Source organism: Heterodontus francisci, chromosome 32 (genome assembly GCF_036365525.1).
Source record: "Heterodontus francisci isolate sHetFra1 chromosome 32, sHetFra1.hap1, whole genome shotgun sequence".
Taxonomy (NCBI): Eukaryota; Metazoa; Chordata; class Chondrichthyes; order Heterodontiformes; family Heterodontidae; genus Heterodontus; species Heterodontus francisci.
Window position 1 is genome coordinate 13,046,905 of NC_090402.1, and position 25,942 is coordinate 13,072,846.

General features: G+C 46.4%; 1 protein-coding gene across 1 annotated transcript in view; it reads left to right on the forward strand.

The window, feature by feature from the left end:
* The window catches only part of LOC137347642 (adenylate kinase isoenzyme 1-like), a 165,645-nt gene that overhangs the window by 62,722 nt on the left and 76,981 nt on the right, over window positions 1-25,942 (forward strand). Inside the window, exon 8 of the mRNA XM_068012264.1 lies at window positions 13,171-13,241. Within this exon, the coding sequence (XP_067868365.1) occupies window positions 13,171-13,241 (71 nt within the window). The remainder of the gene's footprint in view (window positions 1-13,170; window positions 13,242-25,942) is intronic.

A 25,942-nucleotide genomic window follows, 5' to 3' on the forward strand; every position in this document is an offset into this window, starting at 1 on the left:
TGAGTATCGATGGGAAGGAGGGTTCCTTTGTAGAGTGCAGTGAGAGTCTTGAGCAGAACACCATGGGTGACTCAGCTGTGCTGGGAGGGAGGTAAAAAGACAAGAGAGCAATAGTGGTAGGAGATTCTATAGTTAGGGAAACAGATAGGAATTTTTGTGGTCGCAGATGTGGTTCCAGGGTGGTATGTTGCCTCCCTGGAGCAAGAGTGATGGACATCACCGAGTGGCTACAGAATATTCTGGAGAGCAAGGGTGCACAGCCAGAGGTCGTGGTCCACATTGGTACCAACAATATAGCAAGTAAGAGGGATGAGGTCCTGCAGGCTGAGTTTAGTTAGTTAGGAAAGAGATTAGCAAGCAGGACCACAAGGGTAGTTATCTCCGGATTATTCCCAAGGCCACGTGCTAGTGAGTATAGAAATAGGAAAATACACCAGATGAATGCGTGGCTGGAGAGATGGTGCAGGATTTCTGGGGCATTGGGACCGGTTCTGGGGAAAGTGGAGCCTGTGCAAGCCAGACGGTCTGCACCTGAACAGGACAAATATCCTTGCAGGAAGGATTGCTGGTGCCGTTGGGGATGATTTAAACTAGATTGGCAGGGGGATGGGAACCTGAGCACAGTCTTAGATAGAACAATTTCAGGGCAGGGAACAGGACGCAGCGAGTGACTCTGAAAGGTAGAAGAAGCAAAGGTTAAAAAGTGTGCAACACAGGAATTTGGCAGTGTTAAAGGGTATTTAAATGCAAGGAGTATAGTAAATAAAGCCGATGAGTTGAGGGCACAGGTAGACACATGGCAACACGATATCATTGCTATAACGGAAACTTGGCTTAAAGAGTGGCAAGTATGGCAGCTCAACATCCCTGGATATAGAGTTTTCAGGCATGATAGAGGGAGATAAAAAAGGAGGGGAATGTAGCATTATTAGTTAAGAAATCAATAACAGTTTTGAGGAGGAATGATATGCTAAATGAAACATCAAACGAGACCATATGGATGGAGCTCAGAAATAAAAAGGGGGCAGCTACATTACTGGGAGTGCACTATATACCCCAAATAGTGAGAGGGAGATTGAAGAACAAATATGTAGGCAGATTTCTGAGTATAAAAACTTTAGGGCAATAATAGTTGGGGATTTCAACTACCCCAATATCACCTGGGATACAAACAGTGTGAAGGGCACAGAGGAAACAAAATGCTTGAACTGCGTTCAAGAGAGCTTTTTTAGCCAGAACGTAACAATTTTTTTTCCCAAAATATACTTTATTCATAAAAATCTGTAAAAAAAAAAATACATTACAAAACAGTTCAAAACAGCACCAAGTTGACAATACAAAGAGTGCAAAGGAGATCAGTTTCCTTCAATACAGGAGTGAGTTGCCTCACAACCCTTCCATTTCATTTTACATGACATGTACATTTTTCAGCAGACCCATATTTTCTGGATACAGCCTGAGGGGCTTTCCATGGATCCAGCCTCTCAGTTCACTTTGGTGGGAGGACCTTACACAGTGGTCTTTCCCCATTGAGCCTTTGCCGTGGCTGCCCCAAGCTTTAGTGCGTCCCTCAGCACATAGTCCTGGACCTTGGAATGTGCCAGTCTGCAACACTCGGTCATGGACAACTCTTTGCGCTGGAAGACCAGCAAGTTTCGGGCAGACCAAAGAACGTCTTTCACCGAATTGATGGTCCTCCAGCAGCAGTTGATGTTTATCTCGGTGTGCGTCCCTGGGAACAGACTCCTGTGTTACAGAGCTGCTTGGGATGAACCTCGACAAAAACTAGTGCATCTCTATCCACACCTACTTTGCAAAGACACATTCCAGAAGGAGGTGGGCAACCGTCTCTTTCCCACCACAGCCACCTCGAGGGCATTGTGCGGAGAGGGTGAGACTCCGGGCATGCAGGAAGGATCTGACGGGGAGGTCTCTTCTCACCACCAGCCAAGCTACATCTTGGTGCTTGTTGGAAAGTTCTGGTGATGAGGCATTCTGCCAAATGACTTTGGCAGTCTGCAGCCAGCATGTAACAAACCCAACTGGAGGGGACGCAATTAGCTGGGCAAGTGGAGGAAGTAACAGTGGGTGACCATTTTGGAGATAGCGACCATAACACAGTTAGTTTTAGCATAATCATGGAAAAGGACAAAGATAAAACAGAAGCAAAGGTTCTAAATTGGGGGAAGGCAAATTTTACGACACTGAGAGGTGACCTGGCAAAAGTGGACTGGATACAGCTACTTGAAGGAAAATCAGTGGCAAACCAGTGGGAGGCCTTCAAGAGTGAGATACTACAGGCACAGTGTACACATGTCCCCACAAAGATTAAGGGTGGTACTGCCAAATCTAGAGCCGCCAGGTTATCTAAAAGATGACAGGGTAAGTTAAAGAAAAAAAAGAAAGCTAATGACAATCACAAATATCTTAATACTTTAGAAAGCTTAGAGGAGTATAGAAAGTGCAGGGGTGAAGTAAAAAAGGAAATTAGAAAAGCAAAGAGAGGACATGAAAAATTATTGGCAGGTAAAATCAAGGAAAACCTGAAGATGTTTTATCAGTACATTAAGAGCAAGAGGATAACTAAGGAAAGGGTAGGGCCAATCAGAGATGTACAAGGGAACTTAGATGTACAGGGGAACTTATGTGTGGATGCAGAAGATGTGGGCAGGGTTCTTAATGAGTTTTTTTGTCTCTGTCTTCACAAAGGAGAGGGATGATGCAGACATTGTAGTTAAAGAGAAGTGTGAAATATTAGATATGGTAAGCATAATGAGAGAGGAAGTGCTTGATGGTCTGACATCCTTGAAAGTGGATAAATCAGTAGGGCCGGATGGATTGTATCCCAGGTTGTTAAAGGAAGCCAGGGAGGAAATAGCAGATGTGCTGAGGATCATCTTCAAATCCTGACTAGATACAGGCGAGCTACCAGATGATTGGAGGTCTGCGAACATTGTACCATTGTTAAAAAAGGGTGCGAGGGATAGGCCAAATAATTATAGCCCGGTCAGTCTGACCTCAGAGGTGGGTAAATTGTTAGAATCTATTCTGAGGGACAGGATAAACTGTCACTTAGAAAGGCATGGATTAATCAGGGATAGTCAGCATGGATTTGTTAGGGGAAGGTCATGTCCTACTAACTTGATTGAGTTTTTTGAGGAAGTGACAAGGAGGATTGATGAGGGTAGTGCAGTGGATGTGGTCTACATGGATTTTAGTAAGGTATTTGACAAGGTCCCGCATGGCAGACTGGTCAGTAAAATGAAAGCCCATGGGATACAGGGGAATGTGGCAGATTGGAACCAGAATTGGCTCAGTAACAGGAAACAAAGGGTAGTAGTCGACGGAAGTTTTTGTGAATGGAAAGTTGTTTCCAGTGGTGTTCCACAGGGCTCAGTGTTGGGTCCCTTGCTGTTTGTGGTATCTGTTAATGATTTGGACTTAAATATGGGAGGCATGATTGGGAAATTTGCTGATGATCCAAAAATTGGCCGTGCAGTTAATAGTGAGGAGGATAGCTGTAGACTCCAGAATGATATCAAGAGTTTGGTTGAGTGAGCAGAAAAGTGACAAATGGAATTCAATCCAGGGAAGTGTGAGATAATGCGTTTGGGGAGGGCAAATAAAGTGAGGGAATACACAATAAACGGGAGGATATTGAGAGGGGTAGAAGAAGTGAGAGACCTTGGAGTGCATGTCCACAGGTCCCTGAAGGTGGCAGGACAGATAGATAGAGTTATGAAGAAGGCATATGGATTGCTTTCCTTTATTGGCAGAGGTATAGAGTACAAAAGCAAGGATGTGCTGCTGGAACTGTATAAAATGTTGTTTAGGCCACAGCTGGAGTATTGTGTGCAGTTCTGGTCACCACATTACAGAAAGGACATAATTGCTCTGGAGAGAGTACAGAGCAGATTTACAAGAATGTTGCCAGGGCTTGAAGGTTGCAGCTATGAGGAAAGATTGGAGAGGCTAGGGTTGTTTTCCCTGGAACTGAGGAGGCTGAGGGGTGACTTGATTGAGGTGTACAAAATTATGAGGGGCCTAGATAGAGTGGACAGGAAGGACCTGTTTCCCCTGGCAGGAAAGTCAGTTACCAGGGGGCACAGAGTTAAGGTGATTGATAGAAGGATTAGAGGGGACATGAGGAGAAGCATTTTCACCCAGAGGGTGGTGGGTGTCTGGGATTTGCTGCCAGGAACAGTGGTGGAGGCAGAGACCCTCAATTCTTTAAAAAGGTACCTGGACATGTACCTGAAGTGCTGTAACCTGCAAGGCTATGGAGCAGGTGCTGGAAGGTGGGATTAGATTGGGCAGATAGTTTATTCGGCCAGCGCAGACACAATGGGCTGAATGGCCTCCTTCTGTGCTGTAGTTTTTCTATGGTTCTATGGATATGTATTGGCCATGACATCAGGGATAACTCCCATGGTGTTCTTTGAAATAGTGCCAAGGGATCGTTCATGTCCACCTGTGAGGATAAATGGGACCACAGTTTAATATCCCATACAAAAAACAGCACCTTTGGCAGTGCAGCACTCCCTCGGTACTGCACTGGAGCATCAGTCTGGATTATATACTCAAGTGTCTGGAGCAGGTCTTGAACTCACAGCCTGCTGGCCTCAGACATGAGAGTGCTACACACTAAAGCATAGCTTGGCCTACATTCGCCAGGTCAGATGGTGGATGACTCAGTCTGTCACATATGATGTGTTCTTAGGCCTTTAGAGGTTCTCAAAGCAACACTAGCTGCTTGAAATAACCCTGTGCCATAAAAGTTGAGCGTGGTCATCATCTGCATACTCATAGACTGTGGGCAGAGGACCATGACTGCAGGTCCCCTTGCAGTGGCTGGCACTATTTCTCATTTGTCTTGGTGAATACATATCTGCTCGCTAAGGTCCTCATAAGAACTGTGTTTCCTGTATATTCTTTGGACGCGTGGGGTACATCCTCCTTAAAAGCTGCCTCACTCTCCATCATCTCCCGCTTCTCCTCCATCTCCAATGTAACAGCACCCAAAACACATTCGTCACTGGGAATGGTCCCGAGAGACCCTCATTGTAGATGGGGGGGCTGGTTAGAGGGTGACAATATCCCTGTGGTTTCACACCCACAGGCAGCCAGAAGCAAGTCCAAAGGATGTATGTAACAAAAACTCATTCCCCACTGCAACAATCAGTCCTCAAACCTCTGGCTCAAAAATTCCTCACTTCCACCAGCCTCCAATGAAGCTGGCAATAGCTGGAATACTACTGAAACATCACGAGCGTGAAAATCAGGAAATTTGGAACCACAGCGCCATTTAGCCCAACATTTTAATATTCGTTGAGTAGTTGGCTCGGAGTTCTGAAGCTTCAGGAAGCTTCCAGGGATTCAGCTGGGGTTGGCGGTGTGGGCAGAGTTGATTTCCCAGTAAAGATGTCTTGATTTTACCCTAAAAACATTTCAGAAACTGGGTAGGATACCAGGGGCCTATAAAGTTCAATCAGTTCCCTCACACAGCTGGGCACAATATCTCTTCCCAATCAATGGCTTTGAGAAGGGATTATAGGTGTGGAACCTTGAGCTAATCAGCTTTTATGTGTAGACAGGAATATTGGGGAATGATCTCGAACCAGCTGATTTTTTTTTTCATCGTGAGTTGGTTGAATGGTACAGTTATGGGAGGAGAATGTGAGCCTCAATGAGTTAAGCAGCCTCGATCTTTCTCGTGGATACTCTTAACTGTCCTCGGAAATGGCCTTGCAAGCCACTCGGTTGCAGTCACCACTACTTTGTCAAGTGCAATTTGGGATGGGCAATAAATACTGGCCTTGGCAGCGACGCCCACACCCCAAGAATGAATAATAATAAAAGTACATAGAGTGCTTAGATGACTTGCCATTGTACTTGCTCACGCACCCATTCCATCTGTCTCTGAATCCCCCTCCCATCTGCTGTTGGCAAACCCTGTGAAAATATTCCATCCCATCTGTGATCAGTGGGGAAAAATGTAAAATCATCACAGATGTCAGAATATACATCGCACAAAGAATGATCAAAGAAAGAAGGAAGAGCTTGCTTTTCTATAGCTCCTTTCACAACCTCAGGACATCCCAGTTACAGCCAATGAAGTACTTTGTGAAGTGTAGTCGCTGCTGTAATGTAGAACTGGCAGCAGCCAGTTTGTGCACAGCCAGCTCCCACAATCAGCAATGTGATAATGACCAGATAATCTGGTTTAGTGATGTTGGCTGAGTGATTGGCCAGGACTCTGGGGAAAACTCCCCTGCTGTTCTTTGAAATAGTGCTGTGAGATTGTCCACGTCTACCTGAGAGGGCAGATGTTTGGAAATCGAATTCAGGGTAGGTTAGGAGGCAAAATAATTTGCATCATTTAGAATGCCGTAATGGATGTTTTTCTAGATAGACAAGCTTCTTCTTCTTCTTCTTCTTTGGCCTCCTTGTCTCGAGAGACAATGGGTAAGCGCCTGCAGGTGGTCAGTGGTTTGTGGAGCAGCGCCTGGAGTGGCTATAAAGGCCAATATTAGAGTGACAGACTCTTCCACAGGTGCTGCAGAAGAAAATTATTTGTCGGGGCTGTTACACAGTTGGCTCTCCCCTTGCGCTTCTGTCTTTTTTCCTGCCAACTGCTAAGTCTCTTCGACTCGCCACACTTTAGCCCCGCCTTTATAGCTGCCCACCAGCTCTGGCGATCGCTGGCAACTGACTCCCACGACTTGTGATCAATGTTACAGGACTTCATGTCACGTTTGCAGACGTCCTTAAAGTGGAGACATGGACGGCCGGTGGGTCTGATAACAGTGACGAGCTTGTTGCGTCTTTGGGGATCCTGCCATCTTCCATGTGGCTCAGTGGCCAAGCCATCTCAAGCGCCGCTGACTCAGTAGTGTGTATAAGCTGGGGATGTTGGCCACCTCGAGGACTTCTGTGTTGGAGATGCGGTCCTGCCACCTGATGCCAAGTATTCTCCGGAGGCAGCGAAGATGGAATGAATTGAGACGTCGCTCTTGGCTGACATACGTTGTCCAGGCCTCGCTGCCGTAGAGCAAGGCACTGAGGACACAGGCTTGATACTCTCGGACTTTTGTGTTCCCGTGTCAGTGCGCCATTTTCCCACACTCTCTTGGCCAGTCTGGACATAGCAGTGGAAGCCTTTCCCATACGCTTGTTGATTTCTGCATCGAGAGACAGGTTACTGGTGATAGTTAAGCCTAGGTAGGTGAACTCTTGAACCACTTCCAGAGCATGGTCGCCGATATTGATGGATGGAGCATTTCTGACGTCTTGTCCCATGATGTTCGTTTTCTTGAGGCTGATGGTTAGGCCAAATTCAGTGCAGGCAGCCGCAAACCTGTCAATGAGACTCTGCAGACACTCTTCAGTGTGAGATGTTAAAGCAGCATCGTCAGCAAAGAGGAGTTCCCTGATGAGGACTTTCTGTACTTTGGACTTCGCTCTTAGACGGGCAAGGTTGAACAACCTGCCCCCTGATCTTGTGTGGAGGAAAATTCCTTCTTCTGAAGACTTGAACGCATGTGAGAGCAGCAGGGAGAAGAAAATCCCAAACAGTGTGGGTGCGAGAACACAGCCCTGTTTCACGCCGCTCAGGATAGGAAAGGGGTCTGATGAGGCGCTGCTATGCTGAATTGTGCCTTTCATATTGTCATGGAATGAGGTGATGATAGTTAGTAGCTTTGGTGGACATCCGATCTTTTCTAGTAGTCTGAAGAGACCACGTCTGCTGACGAGGTCAAAGGCTTTGGTGAGATCAATGAAAGCAACGTAGAGGGGCATCTGTTGTTCGCGGCATTTCTCCTGTAGCTGGCGAAGGGAGAACGGCATGTCAATGGTCGATCTCTCTGCTCGAAAGCCACACTGTGCCTCAGGGTAGACATGCTCGGCCAGCTTCTGGAGCCTGTTTAAAGCGACTCGAGCGAAGACTTTCCCCACTATGCTGAGCCGGGAGATTCCACGGTAGTTGTTGCAGTCACCGCGGTCACCTTTGTTTTTATAGAGGGTGATGATATTGGCATCGCGCATGTCCTGAGGTACTGCTCCCTCGTCCCAGCACAGGCAAAGCAGTTCGTAAAGTGCTGAGAGTATGGCAGGCTTAGCACTCTTGATTATTTCAGGGGTAATGCTGTCCTTTTCCGCTGGCTAGAGAATCAATGGCATCACTGAGTTCCGATTTTGTTGGTTGTACGTCCAGCTCATCCATGACTGGTAGAGGCTGGGCTGCATTGAGGGCGGTCTCAGTGACAACATTCTCCCTGGAGTACAGTTCTAGGTAGTGCTCAACCTTGCGGTCCATTTGCTTGTGTTGGTCAGTGATTGTGTCCCCTGATTTAGATTTGAGGGGGGCGATCTTCTTGACGGTTGGCCCAAAAGCTCTCTTAATGCCATCTCAAGCTAATGTGTGCTAAATGGCCTTGTCATCCATCGTTACGTTATGATATGAACATATGAACACAGGCGGCCAGGTTGAAGTGGTATACATGCATGGTTCATTGCATGGTGCTGTGACTGGATATCACAATTGAATCCTGGGATTTAATCCATTGGAACAATAAAACAAATAGATATTGGCTCATTAATAATGGGGGAAGACACAACCTAGTGAGTTGGAAGTTAACAATAAGCCTGATTATCTGCACTAGTGTCAACCTTGGCCAGTGGTCATACTTTACCTCTATATCAGAAGGTTGTGAGTTCAAGCCTCATTCCAGAGACTTGCGCAAAATATCTAGGCTGGCACTCCAGTGCAATACTGAGGAAATGCTGCACTGCCAGAGGTGCTGTGTTTTTAGTTGAAAATTACACTGAGGCCCAATTAAGACCCAAGCTTGTACCCCCATTCTGGGCTTGAAATCTGTCATTGGTGAGGTCAGTCCTACCCTGCTATCTGCCGCTTCGCCTGCTGCCCCTCCCTGTCCCTGTAATCTCCCCCAGCTCTATAGTCCTCCGAGATCTCTGCAATCCTCCAATTCTGGCCACTTGCACATCCTGATTTTTATCATGCCACCATTGGCGATGGTGCCATCAGCTGCTTGGGCCCGAAGCTCTGGAATTCCCTCCCTAAACCTCTCCACCTCTCTCTCCTCATTTAAGAGGCTTCTTAAAACCTACCTCTTTGACCAAGCTTTTGGTCACCAGTCCTAACATTTCCTTACCTGGCTCGGTGTGAAGTTTTGTCTGATTACACTCCTGTGAAGCACCTTGGGATGTTTTACTTCATTAAAGGCACTATATAAATGCAAGTTGTTATATTTGAAGACCAGATGAGTAAAAGTGACAGGGATACTTACACTGGCTTTTTACTGACTTACAACTTCCTACTAGGATACAGCAGTAGTAAGTGTGAGTCCAGTTGTAGCTTCTGTTCCATTGCCTTTTCTTCTGCTCGAGAGAAATATCCCTGAGTAAGGCATATGAAATGGAAATCTATGAAAGATGGGCTTGCTTCTTATTGTCTGTAAGGATTCCATGGAAAGAGAGCAAAGATGGGCAGTTTAGTCAATCTGTTAGCTCTTAAAGAGGGTTGAGCAATGAATGCATGGTTACCATAGCAGAGGCTGACGTCAACACATCTTTGGAAGAGGTTCTTTGTGGGGAAGACAATGACCTTGGAGAGATTTATGTTTTCTTGCAACTCAGTACAAGAGCCTCTCACCTGATCTGAAATTGGGAGAGAGTGGGGATCTGTGGAGAACATTGTGTCATTGTCTGCAGGTTACCGTACCACCAAATATACTGCAATGGAACTGTGAATAATCGATCGTTTAGTTTCCATCTCTCAAGTTTAACCCTCTAACATGCCGCAGACTTTGATGCCCAAGTGACAATTGTCAAAATCAGTGATGGAGCGAAAGGTTGGTGGGATAGGGGATTATTTGACTGTTTTAGCGTCATCTCTCGCCTCCTGTCCTAAAGATGCCGATGCATTTTAGATTTTACGTCTTGTTTTTCAAAGGTTACTGGGTGTCATTTTCACTGTTGCCGATATCGGGTGAGTTGCCATTGTACATCTCTGCTAATTTTCACCATCACACTTCTTCCCGCCTGGCCTCTGACCTTACACTAGGTCCCTGTGAGGCCATTGGAGGGAGACCCCGTTTCACCCCCAACCCACATCACCATCCCCCCTTTAAAAGGGATAGGTGGAGGCTCTACCCTTCACCACGGCCCGTGGAGACCCCCACCTAAGGCTGTGATCTTATTCAGGATCTGGCTGGGTGCTGACAGGGACAGAAAGACGACGTTGCTGATTTCTTTTATTTGAACCCCCTGATCCTGAAGTCCCAAACTGGGTCAAATTCAGATATTCAGCATATTAATCTTGAGCGCCTTCAACAAAATAAGGAATACGGGAGTTCTCCTCTGGAGAACTGGCCACCTGAGATGAATGGTGTTCCGCTCCCCAGGCAGGAATATCCCTTGCAATGACGAAAACAAAATTCACAAAAGCACAACCTGTTGTTGCCGCAGCACGTCAGGCGCTGTGTTGCTGCGTCGTGATGTGATGGGGACGAGGCTTAACCGTCTCAGGCCTTGCAGAGGCACCGAGCAAAAGGGCCTGCGTGTAACTAGAGCGAGGGTGAGGAAAGCAGAAGTAGTCGTGTCACCAAGGCCCGTGGACTCCAGCCTCTGCTTCCATTGACTGAAATGAGCAGGCGGGAGTGGGTTGGGGGGGTGCGGGGTAGAGAGTATATAAATAACACAGACAAAAAGAACCAACTAAAATAGATTCATCTTCATCCAGAATTAGACATGGCCAAATGTGCTCAAATATATTGGATGAAGTACTTCAGGGGAAAGGATGTCCATTGCAGCTTCATTGCTAAATGGATCTTTTTACTGTTGCCTATCTGTTAAAAAGATTAAAAAAGAGCTTGCATTTATAAAGCACACAGCAATGAGAGCATGACCAGATATTGTGATTTCATGATGCTGATTGAGTGGAAAAATATTGGCCAGGACACTGGGGAGAACTCCTCTGCTGTTCTTCGAAAGAGTACCACTGGAACTTTCACACTCCTTGAGAGGGCAGACAGGGCCTCAGTTTAACATCTCATCCAAAAGTCTGCACCTCCGATTTTGTGCTCAAGTCTGTGGGCACAACCTAGGTTGTGGGTTCAAGTGCCACTCCAGCAACTGTTTGACAGTAACATACATTCCCTGTGACTGGGATTGAATCCAGAGCTGGCAACACCGAGCAATATGAGGTGTGACTTTTTCATTCATGGAGTACATTAGATGTTGCCTCACACCAACCAATAGGGAGATTGAAACTGGCGGGTAGTGTCCATCATGGATTCTTCTCTCCTTTATTCTCCTCTTTTTCTCTCTTTTCATTTCTCCTTCTTTCTCTTTACTCCTTTCGCTACCCACCCTGAGACAGAAAGCCAGAGAACTGTTGGAATTCTGCAGGCCACACGTGGATTTTCTTGGGCTTTTCTCACCTCTCCCGACTGCGATCCCTTCTGGACGGCCCCACCCCTCCATCCTCATCTCCTGGATATAACCTTGGCGCCGGGCACCATTTCCTTGGGTCCCCAGCGGCAGAATCCTGCAGCGCAAAATCCCACTCCCCCCCACTGGCCAGGTAATGATTCCTGTCGGATTCTGGTGGGAGTTGGTCCTCCAATATGGTAATGAAGCTGGTCCACTGATCCAATGATGAGACTGGACCTCCAATACGGTAAGGAGACAGGTTCTCCGACATGGTATCAAGGCCCGGATGTTAGAATGACCAAGGCCTCATGCCAGCTCCGTCATGGGCGCTTCCTGCCCTCCCTGGCTCCTGCATACCACACTCACAGCCCAAGTTAAAATTGGGGCCCGATTCTCAGCATCAGGCACTCCCTGGGCATCTACAGCACATTTGGATGGAGACACTTATCTACCCTGACAAGCACTCCGAGGTCAGGCACAGCACAAGTTTCTCAAAGAGCAAACCTGCCTCTATGGTGTCCCGCCAAGCACTCCTAGGTCAGGCATGGCACACAGCTAGGTGCAAACTAAAACTTTCTCTACTTTGCCCCAGCAATGTGCCTCGGTCTCAATCTCAGAAGTTGATCCCTGCCATACCGGTTTAACATTTCCTGTAACCCATCTCCCACTGTCTATGATAGAATTTTAGAGCACAGAAAAAAAAAGAAAGAGGCCATTGGGGCATTTTTGTGATCCAGTAAACATTTCCTTTTCAAGTATATATCCCATTCCCATTTGAAATTTACTATTTAAACTGCTTCCAAACACCCTTTCAGGTGGTGTGTTCCAGATTACAACAATTCGCTGTGTTAAAAAAAGATACTCTCCTCACTGGTTTATTATCTTCAAAAGGCTTCTCTGAGTGAGAATGTCAATATAATGTAGGGCATGGCTGCATAAAGGCTCATGTGGCTATTGTATTGAGTGGGAGTGACGGACACTTGCGCTGCAGATCACTGAACCCAGACCTACTGGGACCATGAGAAATATCAGTATAGAATGACTGGTTTGCCACTTGGATGTTAATGTAAAGGTGGGCTTGTGAGATTCTCCTACTTTGTCCACTAATTCGACACCATTCACAGAATACTTATGTCGCTGAATTTTTCCCCCCAGGTACAGTCCTTTACACTTCACTGCGTTAAATTTTATCTAACATTATCCTACCCACTTACACATTTTTCCCAATGAACTGCTACTTCAAAATCAACTGCCCCTTCTACCATCTGCAAATTGGACCAATCTTCTTTGAGCTCCTGCGTCCAAATCATTCATAGCATTTAGAAATGGCTGAAATCGCAACGCTCATCCCTGGGGCTCTCTGCATTTTCCTTCACTCCCCACTCTTAACACTGGGATTGGATTTATAGGGGAGTGAAAAGAGCTGCATTTCAGGGAACACAACAGCTGCAGGTGGCTTGGAAGAAACCGATTTTTCACCCCTTGCTATGTATGTTTGGATGTCCACTGCCCCTGGCCATAAACGCACATCCCATTTGATGAAGGTGTCCTTGTTTGGGACAGGCCAACACTGTACTCCAACATGGCCAGATCCCAGCTATGGCTGGAATGTGCCAGAAGGTCAGTGGATTTTCAGGGACATGGTGTTTTTAATGTTCGCTGTATTCTGGCTGTGGTGTAAATGTGAGTTGCTTTTCTATTTTTTCTCTTCAGAGATAACTGGACAGAAGATGCTGCAGGTCCATGACAAAGGTGAGAGAGAATGGGAAAGGCCAGATGTTCAGGTGAGCGATAGCTTTTACTGCAGGAATTCACGGGCTGCTTTGTGCAACACATCCACATGCAATGAAGAGTCACAACCCCCACCCCTATTGCAGGCTCTCCCCTCCAGTGAAGGCGTAATGAGCAATAGAACGAGAGCTCAGGTGACCCCTACATCAAAGTCCGACCCCTTTGGATGAAGCTGATGCAGAATGAGAACGAAGGAATTGCATTTATAGTGTCTTTCATGACCTCAGGACATCCCAAAGTGTTTTACACCCAATGAAGTGCTTTTTGAGGTGTAGTCACTGCTGTAATGTAGGAAACGCAGCAGCTAATTTATGAGAAGCAAGATCAGACAAACAGCAATGTGATAATGACCTGCTAATCTGTTTTAGTGATGTTGGTTGAAGGACAGGACACTGAGGATAACTCCCCTGCTCTTCGAAATAATGCCATGCGATCGTTTACATCCATCTGAGAGGGCAGATGGGGCCTCAGTTTAACACCTGATATGAAAAACAGCGCCTCTGACAGTGCAACACTCCCTCAGCACCGCACTGGTACATCAGCCTAGATTTTGTACTCAAGTCTCTGGACTGGGACTTGAACCCACCCACAACCTCCTGTCTTAGAGCCAGGCATGCTACCAGCTGAGCAATGCAAGCAGTATAGTGTGGTCCGGAAGGGGTGGAGGCTGAGGGTTTGAGCTGCCTGCACTTTGGTGCACGTTAGCTGCAGTTAGCCATGTTGCACAACTGATGCCCACTGAAGTGGACCCCGTGTCGGCAGTACCGCACAGGCGTTGACAGATGGGGATGCCCCTGCTGGTACATGCAGCTGGGCAGGTGCTGGCAGGTGGGCACAGCCTACCTCTGGTGGCCATGCTTTCAAATGCTTGGCATCTAAGCTCTGGAATTCCCTCCCTACATCTTTCTGCCTCTCCACCTCGCTTTCCTCCTTTAAGACGCTCCTTAAAACCCACTTCTTTGACCAAGCTTTTGGTCATCTGCCCTAATATTTCCTCATGGGGCTTGAAATCATGTTTTTTTTAATACTCCTGTGGAGCATCTTGGGATGCTTTATTATGTCAAAGGAGCTATATAACTATAAGTTTCTGTTATTGTTGTCGGTGTAGCCTCAACTGCCTGGCAACCGTAAATCACTTTTTCATTATCTTTCAAAACAGCATAAGTCAAAAGTAATCCTCATTGAGAATGTGTTGTTGAATCTACCCAATAGAAAAATTGGTGCCAGCTCACTTGGCACAAAATCCAAGAGCAAACAGGAAAGAAACAAAGAAAAGGATACACAAACAGTCTCAAGCTGTTGCTGAAAACCTTACTGTAGGATATGTTTAAAAAAAAACTTGCATTTATCTAGTGCCTTTCACTACCTGAGGATGTTCCAAAGCCAGTGGAGTACGTTTAGAACCCTGCATGGCCGTTTGTTCTGGTGTGTAGATAGCGCACCTGCAGAAATGCTGGAAAATTGTAACGATGCCTAAATGTGGTAATCTCTGATCCCTAATCTGCACGTAATTGACTGGAAACTGGCAGGCGAGCACTCGGGTGCCAGTGCTGGACAGAAAACTGAACAGAGAGCTGAGTGAGTTTAAATCTAGATATCCACCCTTTTACGTCAACTTAACGCCCATAACCAAAGCAACATTTACCGTTGGGTGCTTCTGACTGAATATCCGCGTCATCACCAAAACCGCCTACTTCCATCTCCATAGCGTTGCCCAACTCCTCTCCTGCCTCAGTTCAAGCTGCTGCTGAAATCCTTATCCAAGCCTCTGTTACCTCTAGACTTGACCATTCTAACCCTGTCCTGACCGGCCTCCCATTTTCCACAATCCAAAAACCTGAGCACATCCAGAACTCTGCTGCCTATATTCTAACTCGCACCCACGTCCCGTTCACCCATCACCCCTGTGTTCGCTGATTTACATTTGCTCCAGGTCCAATTTTAACGCATCGATTTAAAAATTCTCATCCTTGTTTTCAAATCCTTCCATGTTCTCACCCATCCCCCCCCCACCACCCCCCCCCCCCACTCCTGCCCCCATCTCTGTGACCTCCTCCAGCTCTACAACCCTCCAAGATATTTCTGCTCCTCCAAAGGCCTCTTGCACATCCCTGATTTTAATCGCTGCACCATTGGCAGCCTTGCATTCAGCTGCCTGGGCCCCAAGCTCTTGAATTCCCTCCCTAAACCTCTCCATCTCTCTGTCCTCCTTTAAGACATCCCTTAAAACATCTTTGGCCAGGCTTTTAGTCATCTGTCCTAATATCTCCTTATGTGGCCTGGTGTCAAATTTTGTTTGATAACATTCTTGCGAAGCCCGTTGGGACATTTTAATACATTAAAGGTGCTATATGAATGCAATTTGTTGTTTTTGGGTGTCTGAAATGGAGACTCAAACATGAAATAGAGCTGAATTATAGACCTCAAACTGGGTTAAGTTAACATCTGCTCCACAATGTTAAATTCCAGAAAGTTTGTTCTGGAAGGATGATGCTGGAGCCTATCTTTACTCAGTTTCACATTTATTGTGCAGAGTAAAAGGATTACAAGCATGTAGCTCCTCACTCAAAAACTTCCCCCAGTTTCAGTCAGTGTCTGCTTATAAGTGCTCATGTAAGACCCCAATTAACACCCTCCACCTTAAACAACTGATACACAATTATCGGATTAACATACGTGTAATTAGCTTCTCAACCCTGGAGATCCCATAAGGTTTTGATTCTCAATTGTCCTTTCACCTTGCAGCACAAGCAATGTCAGGGTAGGTGGCCTGGGGTTGCATTCCAACATTAAGTGATGGGATAGCTTGAAAAGTTAAATTAGGGATTGAAATCGCTCGTGTTGATAATTTAAATGAAAAAGTCAGCGGTGTGTTCAAATGGGACTCACTGCCTTTTCTGGTAAAATTATCAAGAGGATTTTGAGGGCTGATATCTCTTTATTAAATATTAGTCATGAACTTAAGGTGTTTCAGTAGTTCCTACTGAGGACGAGTAGATGTTAGTGATATTTCTTGACCAGCTTACTGAAACGTGACCCCAGGTTTTTCACTGGGTATTATATTAACCCCAGTAGTAACCCATCTTTCCTTTCATTCATGCTTGGGATGTGGGCATCACTGGCAAGGTCAGCATTTATTGCCCATCCCCAGTTTCCCTTGAGAAGGTGGTGATGAGCTGCCTTCTTGAACCACTGCAGTCCATGTGGTATAGGTATACCCACAGTGCTGTTAGGGAGAAGTTCCAGGATTTTGACCCAGCGACAGTGAAGGAATGGCCGATATATTTCCAAGTCGGGATGGTGTGTGACTCAGAGGGTAACGTGGAGATAATCAGCAATCTGACACCCCCTCCCCCACACCCCCAACAATTTTGACACCCACCTATGGCAGTAATGTCCATCCCACTGAGACGGGTGGGAGTCACTGTTGAGCTATGCAACTGAGGCCCGGGAGATAAAATCTTTTAGGCCTCAAGCTCAGGGGAAATTTGTGGGGGGTGGGGTGCGTTGGTGGTGCAAGCTGGATGGTTCACTGCCCACTTTGGGCTCCCGCACCCTCATTCTCATCCGAAGTTAAAATCGTCCTTGGAGAGTCTCCTGGGTGTTGCACCAGGAAGCATAAATGCTGAAACAGGACTATTTCTCCTCAATGAGTCTTAGCTCTCTATCAAATGCAGGAATTTCCAAGATTCGAAAGCTGCTCCCATATCCGAGGGGATTCTCCCAGCGTCTCTGGACAGGAGGCAAGGAAACACTTGCCATCTGGTAGCAAATCCTTCTGTCGCCTCCAGTCTCTCCCTGTCACAACCTTTCTGGTCTCTCTGTGTCACTGTTATGGTCAGGACTCCACTGAATCTTCCTCACTTCTCCCTCCTTTGCTCCAAATACGACATCTTGCACTTGCTTCCTACTCCATAAATCCTCAATGCATTGAAATCAAGACGGCACAATTTCCTAACCTAACTCTTCATTTCCCAAGACCTGAAATCCATCGAAGCCTTAACGCTCTGTCTTGTCCCTTCCTCCCTTAATACATGGGCTTTTAAAATCCAAGTTTGTCTCATTCAAACTCTCTGGGAGCAATTTTAACCTAACACGAGAAACTGATGGGATCGGGTGCAGTTTTTACACCCCACCAAAGTTCCCTCTAATTTTTTCGTTCTTGCACTCTGTTTGTTGGACTGCATGGTCCCTTTAAGATTGTTGCCCAGCAACGCAGGCACGCAACTTAAAGGGAATGTTGCACTAAAATAAAAGCAAAATACTGCGGATGCTGGAAATCTGAAAATCTGAAAGCAGTTCCGAAGAAGGGTCACTGACCCGAAACGTTAACTCTGCTTCTCTTTCCACAGATGCTGCCAGACCTGCTGAGTGATTCCAGCATTTCTTGTTTTTGTTAAAGGGAATGTTGCTTGTGCGCAGCTTGTTTGTTGCACTGCGCGGTCCGTTCTGGGTTGTTGCGCAGCCGCGCACACGCACAGCTTAGAGGGAATGTTGCACCCCTCCTGATCATACTCTTTCCAGCCTTGATGCTTCGCTGCACAGTGGACCTTCACCCTTCACCTAGGTTTCTTCATCAAAGCGAAGGAATCCAAAGCCTGCATTCTGAGACAAAATAGAGTGTTATTCTTAGCACAAATAATGGAATCAGTCTACAAACAACCTGGTGGCCATGAATAAAATATCCTGGTCTCTGATTGCACTCCCTGATTCATTTTGAACTCTCATACTCAAGTGTGCATTGCCATAGTAACAGTGAACTCATGGTCCACCAGTATGGGAAGCACAGAGGGGCTTTGTGAATGGCTTTTGGGGTTTCTAAGGACAACGATATGGGGCGGACTCCATCCAGTTAGCAAAGTACACAAATATAGGGTTGCCAACTCTGTTTGGATGTATTCTTGGAGGTTTCATCACGTGACTTCCTGCCTCCAACTGCCCACCCAGTCAAACATCCTTTCTCCTCACCTGCAATATTTTTATGCCCCTATGAATTTTCTCCTGGTGATTTTGCTCTCAGCAGTGCGCAGGACATTAATCTTCAACTCCTGGAGACTCCAAGTCAATCCTGGAGGGTTGGCAACTCTATTACGATGCTAGGAGATAGCACTGCCTGAAAAGTCAGACCCTTAACCACCAGGAGTAAACTTATGATGAAGAAGAACGAGACAGCTGAGAAACCCACTTAATTTTAGTGTGAGATACATGGCCCACTTCCAGCCCTCTACTCATACTGCCCTGAGCCAGTAACCTGGAAATACCTGATGGTATCAGGTGATCTATCCCTGTTTTGTCAGCTGTGGCTCACTTGGTAGCACTCTTGCCTCTGAAGTAGAAAATTGTGGGTTCATGTCCTGCTAACACTCCAGTACAGTACTGAGGGTGTGCTGCACTGTCAAAGGTGCTGTCTTTTGAATTTTAAACTGAGGCTTTGTCTGCTCTCTCAGCTGGATGTAAAAGGTCCCATGGCACTATTTCAAAGTTATCCCTGATGTCCTGACCAATATTTATCTCTCACGCAACATCACTAAAATCAAATTAAAAGGTTATTGTAGCATCGCTGTTTGCAGGAGCTTGCTGTGTACTCATTGGCTGCTGCATTTCCTACATTACAACAGTGACTACACTGTTCCCATTAACAAATGGTCCAAGGGCTAGAGGTCACAGATTGAAAGTTTTGGGCAAGAGATGCAGGGGGAATATGAGGAAGCAGTTTTTTATACAGCAGGTGGTAATGACCTGGAACTTGCTGCCACAAGGATGGTGGAAGTGGAGATGACCAATGACTTCAAGAGGAAGTTGGATGGCCATCTGAGAGAACTTAGACTTGCAGGGCTATGGGGATCTAGCTGGGGAGTAGGACTGACTGCATAGCTCCGTGGAGAGCTGGCATGGACTCAATGGGCTGAATGGCCTCCTGTACCGTAAATGAGTCCATGACTCTAAAAGTACTTCATCGGCTTTGGAACATCCTGAGGTAATGAAAGGCACGAGATAAATGCATGTCTTTTTTTCTTTGCGTGGGCATAGAACTGGTCTCTTTGATGCCTTCCTAAAGTGACACTGAAGTTGGGGCTCAATGGTGTGGGAGAATTGAACTTCCACTGTTGCAACACAATTCAGCACCATGCACTGGTGCTCAGCTGGTCATTGTGTTGCACCATTCCTGCCATCTTCTACCTTAATATTACCTGTGTAAGTGCTTTAAGGGATTCAATGCAACTAACTACAGCATTCTAAGAAATTAAATGGGCCAGCTGCTGCCTTCGCTCTTTAGTGACTTATTAAGTAATGTGATAGGATTGCACAAGTACTGAGCGTAAGGGAACTCGTGTGTTTTACTCAGGGTCACAACTCGATGGCCTCCAGCCTTGCTTCAGAAATAGAAGATCGTAAATGTCATTCATGTCAACTCTTTGAGTCCAAATTACACTGAAAGTCTTCAGATGGGCAGTTCAAAGTTTAAGAATGTTTCCTGTGGCTCTGGTTTCATTTATATTTGACTGTATCCTGGTTGCTTTGCATTCCATCAATGTTGAGGTGCCATGCACAGGTGCTGAGCTGGTCACTGCGCTGCATTCTCCTTGTATATTTGGTTTCAAGTTGGCCAACTGCTCACATTAGGAATTCCCAAATGGAGATTCCCTGATTGGCGCAGCCAGTTAAAAAGCACCATATTCAAGATTCAATCACTCAGCATGTGTCAGCCGTGACTCAGTAGCTGTCACTTCTGAGTCACAAGGTTGTGGATTCAAGTCCCATGCCAGAGACTTGAGCACAAGAATCTAGGCTAACACTCTAATGCAGCACTGAACGAGTGCTGCACTGATGGAGGTGCCATCTATCAGTGGATGCCCTGGGGACAATCACAATGAGTGACTGTTTTCCACGCAGTGCGGGCTACTGGCCCACATTTCAGCCTGATGGTGGGGTCCAGAGGCTCGCAGGGAAATCCTGCCCAGGGTCTCTGTGTCCAGAGGCTAGTTCTCCTGCACTGTGTGAGTGTTGGTTGAGGGCACTATTGGGCTTGGCTTTCTTGCCCCCCAGCATAGCGATGCCCATGTTTAGTTTTTAGTTGTGAATGGTTACTGACCAAGGTATGGAAGGTGGTTGTATTGCAAAATGAGGTCAAGAGGAAGGGGCAGAGAAGAAATTGCATAGAGATCATGAGACTAGCTTGATAGTATCGTTTGTTAATTTTTCATTGCTGTCTCCGAGAAGTTATTATTTGCTTGTCACTTTATATTGTTTGAAAACCCAAAAATAATCTCGCTCAGTCATAACATGTGATGATAGCCAATTGTCAGGTGTGTTCATTCAACTAGTACTGACTCACCGTTATGAGATTGAGAAAATAGTGGATTTACAATGAAGATCTGTGTGAAATAGGCTGGTTAGATGACACATTTTGTATCAACAAGAGATTGTTTTAGTAACTCAGGTATGAAGTCACCAGCATTAAAGCAAGGAGTGTGAGAACACCTTGGGGAGCTGGTCCCACAACAGCAACACCTTGCATGTGTCCAGTACCTTTAAATGAAGAAAGCTTCACACCAACTCCAAAAAGAAAGACCTGCAATTATATAGCACCTTATCAGCTCTTTGACATGTCTCAAGGTGCTTCAGATACCAATATTATTTTATATCGTATAGAAGGTAAGTGGATTCACAGTTAACATGAACCTGGTCAATGTGATTTCCTGGACTGGTTTCCATCATCTGAGGGGATGGGAGAGGAATTTTCCAGATTTTGTTTTCCCCTATTGGCCCTGGAATTCTCCTACCCATAATTTCCACAGCTTTTTATGTTCGGAAGTGCAGTAACGATTATTACATTGATCTTAATGAGCTTTTTAAAAAGTAGCTGCTCCTTCGCAGAGATTGCCTGCCAACACTCACTGTTGAGGTTCACACATGCAGAGTGGCCAGTTGGGTAAGTTACAGTAGGGCTGGTATCTGGTGTGGAATCATACCCCATGGTGAGTCAAAGCCTTCGGAGAAAGAGAGCGAATCATTGGAAAAATAAAGCTTGGAGCTCCTCGCTGCATCTCCTGTAGTCTTCCCTTCTGTCTGTACTCAGGATCCCCATTGCTGGAATGGGCAAGATTGTGAATCTACTGTGTAGGGAACCTACCTCCCAATGGCAATGCATGTTGGAGTCACTGCACTCTATCACTAAACTACCCTGTGATTTTGTGCTGAGTTAGCTGGTTTCATCGCCATAGTAAGCTTTTATTAATCATCGAATTGTACAGCACAGAAGGTGGCCGTTCAGCCCATCGAGTCTGCGCTGGCTCTTTCAAAGACCAATCCAGGTGGTCCCACTCTCTCGCTCTTCCCCATATCCCTGCAATTTTTTCCCCTTCAAGTATTTCTCTAATTCCTTTTTGAAGGACATATTGAATCTGTTTTCACCAACCAATCAGACAGTGCATTCCAAATCCTAACCAATTGTTGCATAAAAATGCTTTTCTTCAAGAAAAGGTATACGGCATGCTTGCCTTCATCGATATTGGCAAGTCATGCTGCAGCTGTACAGAACCTTAGTTAGGCCACACTTAGAATATTGCATGCAATTCTGGTCGCCACACTACCAGAAGGACGTGGAGGCTTTGGAGAGGGTACAGAAGAGGTTTACCAGGATGTTGCCTGGTCTGGAGGGCATTAGCTATGAGGAGAGGTTGGATAAACTCAGATTGCTTTCACTGGAACGACGGAGGTGGAGGGGCGACATGATAGAGGTTTACAAAGTTATGAGTGGCATGGACAGAGTGGATAGTCAGAAGCTTTTTCCCAGGGTGGAAGAGTCAGTTACTCGGGGACATAGGTTTAAGGTGAGAGGGGCAAAGGTTTAGAGGGGATGTGCGAGCCAAGTTCTTTACACAGAGGGTGGTGAGTGCCTGGAACTTGCTGCCGGAGGAAGTGGTGGAAGCAGGTACGATAGCAACGTTTAAGAGGCATCTTGACAAATACATGAATAGGATGGGAATCGAGGGATATGGGCCCCGGAAGAGCAGAAGGTGTTAGTTTAGGCAGGCATCAAGATCGGCGCAGGCTTGAAGGGCCAAATGGCCTGTTCCTGTGCTGTACTGTTCTTTGTTCTTTGTTCATGTTTAGTTTAGTGATACAGCACTGAAACAGGCCCTTCGTCCCACCGAGTCTGTGCCGACCATCAACCACACATTTATACTAATCCTACATTAATCCCATATTCCTACCACATCCCCACCTGTCCCTATATTTCCCTACCACCTACCTATACTAGGGGCAATTTATAATAGCCAATTTACCTACCAACCTGCAAGTCTTTTGGCTTGTGGGAGGAAACCGGAGCACCCGGAGAAAACCCACGCAGACACAGGGAGAACTTGCAAACTCCACACAGGCAGTACCCAGAATTGAACCCGGGTCGCTGGAGCTGTGAGGCTGCGGTGCTAACCACTTCGCCACTGTACCACCCTGTTGCCTCTGGTTCTTTTTGCCAGTCACCTTCAATCTGTGCCATCTTATTGACATTTCGACTGTTGAAAACAGTTTCTTTTTATTTACTCTATCTTAAACCCTTCATAATTTTAAACACCTCTATCAAATCTCCATTTAGCCTTCACACTGTGAAGGGGAACAACCCCAGTTTCTCCAGTCTCTTTATATAACTGTGGACCCATCTAATTAAATATACATACACGCACGCACGCACGTACACACGCACGCACACACACACACAAAAATGAGCCAGGTTCTCACTCTTGATGCTATTCAGTGACCCTTCTTGGAAAGGTCACATGTGGACATTTTTGAAAACAGCAAGTAGGCTCAATCACCTGCCGACACTCATTGTCGAGACTCATGCATAAAGAACTGGCCACCTTGGATGAAGTAGTGGAGGATTGTTGATGCCTGAAGAACCAAATCCCAGTGTCAGATACCTTCATACAAATAAAGGAGATCCGAGGATACCAAGCTGGAGTGGGAAAGAAGTAACAGGAAATGGGCGGCACAGTGGCGCAGTGATTAGCACCGCAGCCTCACAGCTCCAGGGACCCGGGTTCAATTCTGGGTACTGCCTGTGCGGAGTTTGCAAGTTCTCCCTGTGTCTGTGTGGGTTTTCGCCGGGTGCTCCGGTTTCCTCCCACCACCAAAGACTTGCAGGTTGATAGGTTAATTGGCCATTATAAATTGCCCCTAGTGTAGGTAGGTGGTAGGGGGATATAGGGACAGGTGGGAATATGGGATTAGTGTAGGATTAGTATAAATGGGTGGTTGATGGTCGGCACAGATTCGGTGGGCCGAAGGGCCTGTTTCAGTGCTGCATCTCTTAAAAAAAAAAATGACCAGTAGGACAGAGGGGAAGGAAGAGGGCCATATACAGCAGACCAGAATCAGTATAGTTGGGTGTTGGAATGTAGGGCCGGGGGAGATCGCTGAGGTAGGGTGAATCAAGGCCATGGATGATGGGAGCTAATGACAGCAAAACTGAAGTTAATGGGAATCAGGGGGAAAACTCTCTGCTGATTGGAATCATACCTAGCACAAAGGAAGGTGGTTGTGTTTGTTGGAGGTCAATCATCTGAGCTCCAGAACATCACTGCAGGTGTTCCTCAGGGTAGTGTCCTAGGCCCAACCATCTTCAGCTGCTTCATCAATGACCTTCCTTCAATCATAAGGTCAGAAGTGGGGATGTTCGCTGATGATTGTACAATATTCAGCACCATTCGAGACTCCTCAGATACTGAAGCAGTCCATGTAGAAATGTAGCAAGACCTGGACAATATCCAGGCTTGGGTTGATCAGTGGCAAGTAAAATTCACACAACACGTGCCAGGCAATGACCATCTCCAACAAGGGAGAATCTAACCATCTCCCCTTGACATTCAATGGCATTACGATCGCTGAATCCCCCACTATCAACAGCCTAGGGGTTACCATTGACCAGAAACTGAACTGGAATAGCCATATAAATATTCTGGCTACAAGGGCAGGTCAGAGGCTAGGAATCCTGAGGCAAGTAACTCACCTCCTGACTCCCCAAAGCCTGTCCACCATCTACAAGGCACAAGTCAGGAGTGTGATGGAATACTCTCCACTTGTCTGGATGTGTGTAGCTCCAACAACACTCAAGAAGCTCGACACCACCCAGGACAAAGCAGCCTGCTTGATTGGCACGCCATCCACAAACATTCACTCCCTCCACCACCGACGCACAGTGGCAGCAGTGTGTACCATCTACAAAATGCACTGCACCAAGGCTCCTTAGACAGCGTCTTCCAAACCTGCGACCTCTACCAACTAGAAGAACAAGGGCAGCAAATGCATGGGAACACCGCTACCTGCAAGTTCCCCTCCAAGTCACACACCATCCTGACTTGGAACTATATCGCCGTTCCTTCACTGTCGTTGGGTCAAAATCCTGGAACTCCCTTCCTAACAGCACTGTGGGTGTACCTACCTCACATGGACTGCAGCGGTTCAAGAAGGCAGCTCACCACCACCACCTTCTCAAGGGCAATTAGGGGTGGGCAATAAATGCTGGCCTGGCCAGCATCCCATGAATGAATAAAAAAAAGTTAGCAAGGGCAGGAATTAGAATGGGATCGGATACAAGGGTGTTGAAGTTTACATACAGTGGAGCTCTAGAGGCTGCCAAACAAAGTATTGGAGGTCCAGCAGCACAGCGTTGAAATTGCAAATCCGGGTTTCCGTATCAGTGAGAGTGAGCTAGGGAGATCGAGTGGTAATGTAGTGAAGGTGGAAGTGAGTCCATTTGACTGCCTGGGAGCCTTTTAAACTCTCAATTTTAATGTTGCGATGCAAGTGGAAAGCCGACTGCCTCGTTATTAACATTAAAATGTCACTGCCTTTACCTGTGTTGAGAAAGAGAAATATGGAGTCAGCGGCATTATTCACATCTGTTGACTCTAAAGTAACTCTTAAGCAGGTATTGGAACTCAGTAGCAACAGCACGCTCTGTTTACACCATACTGTATAACTTAATTAGCTTATATTACAAAGCCGCAGGTTATAATGTTGTACTGTTTTCCTTTGAGGTTTGGCTGTTGTGAAGCTGAATATTAATTACTCTCTTGTGTGTTTAGTGTACTCATATGACACTCCAAAGGTAAACTCCCAACTTCCTCCACACCCTGTCCCATAATAGGTTCCACTCACCTTTTGGGCCCTGTCTTAATTGACTTCTACTGACTCCCACCAACCCCCCCACAATACTTATTGTAAACTCTGGGTCCTCAGCTACAGAACCCTCCATGGATTTGCACCACCCTATTTCTTAGATCTCTTCCAGCTTGGTGTCCCAGTCTGAACCTTCCAGTCCCCCAGCCCCATCTCTCATGTAGAAATTGGTATACGTTGTGACCTATCTTTGGGTGTAAAACAGGCTCGAAGCATATGAGTTTAGTTGTGGGACAGTCTATGCCCAATCTATGCAGATATTGGTCTTATTGCAAAATCCTAGGGCCCCAGTTTTCAATCATTCCGGGTAAGGAGCCCTCCTCTCCCCCTCCCCCTCCGCCTCCAACGCCCTCCACTGTCCTCCCGGGAGTTATCTCTTTCCAACGAAGCAAGCGGCTCTAAATTCCGTCTTGCGGAGGGGCTGGCTGCAGGCACCGGCAGCTCGCCTGGAACAGGCAGAAATGATCACACTGAGTAAAGGACACCTCGACCCACAGCTCGGTGCAGT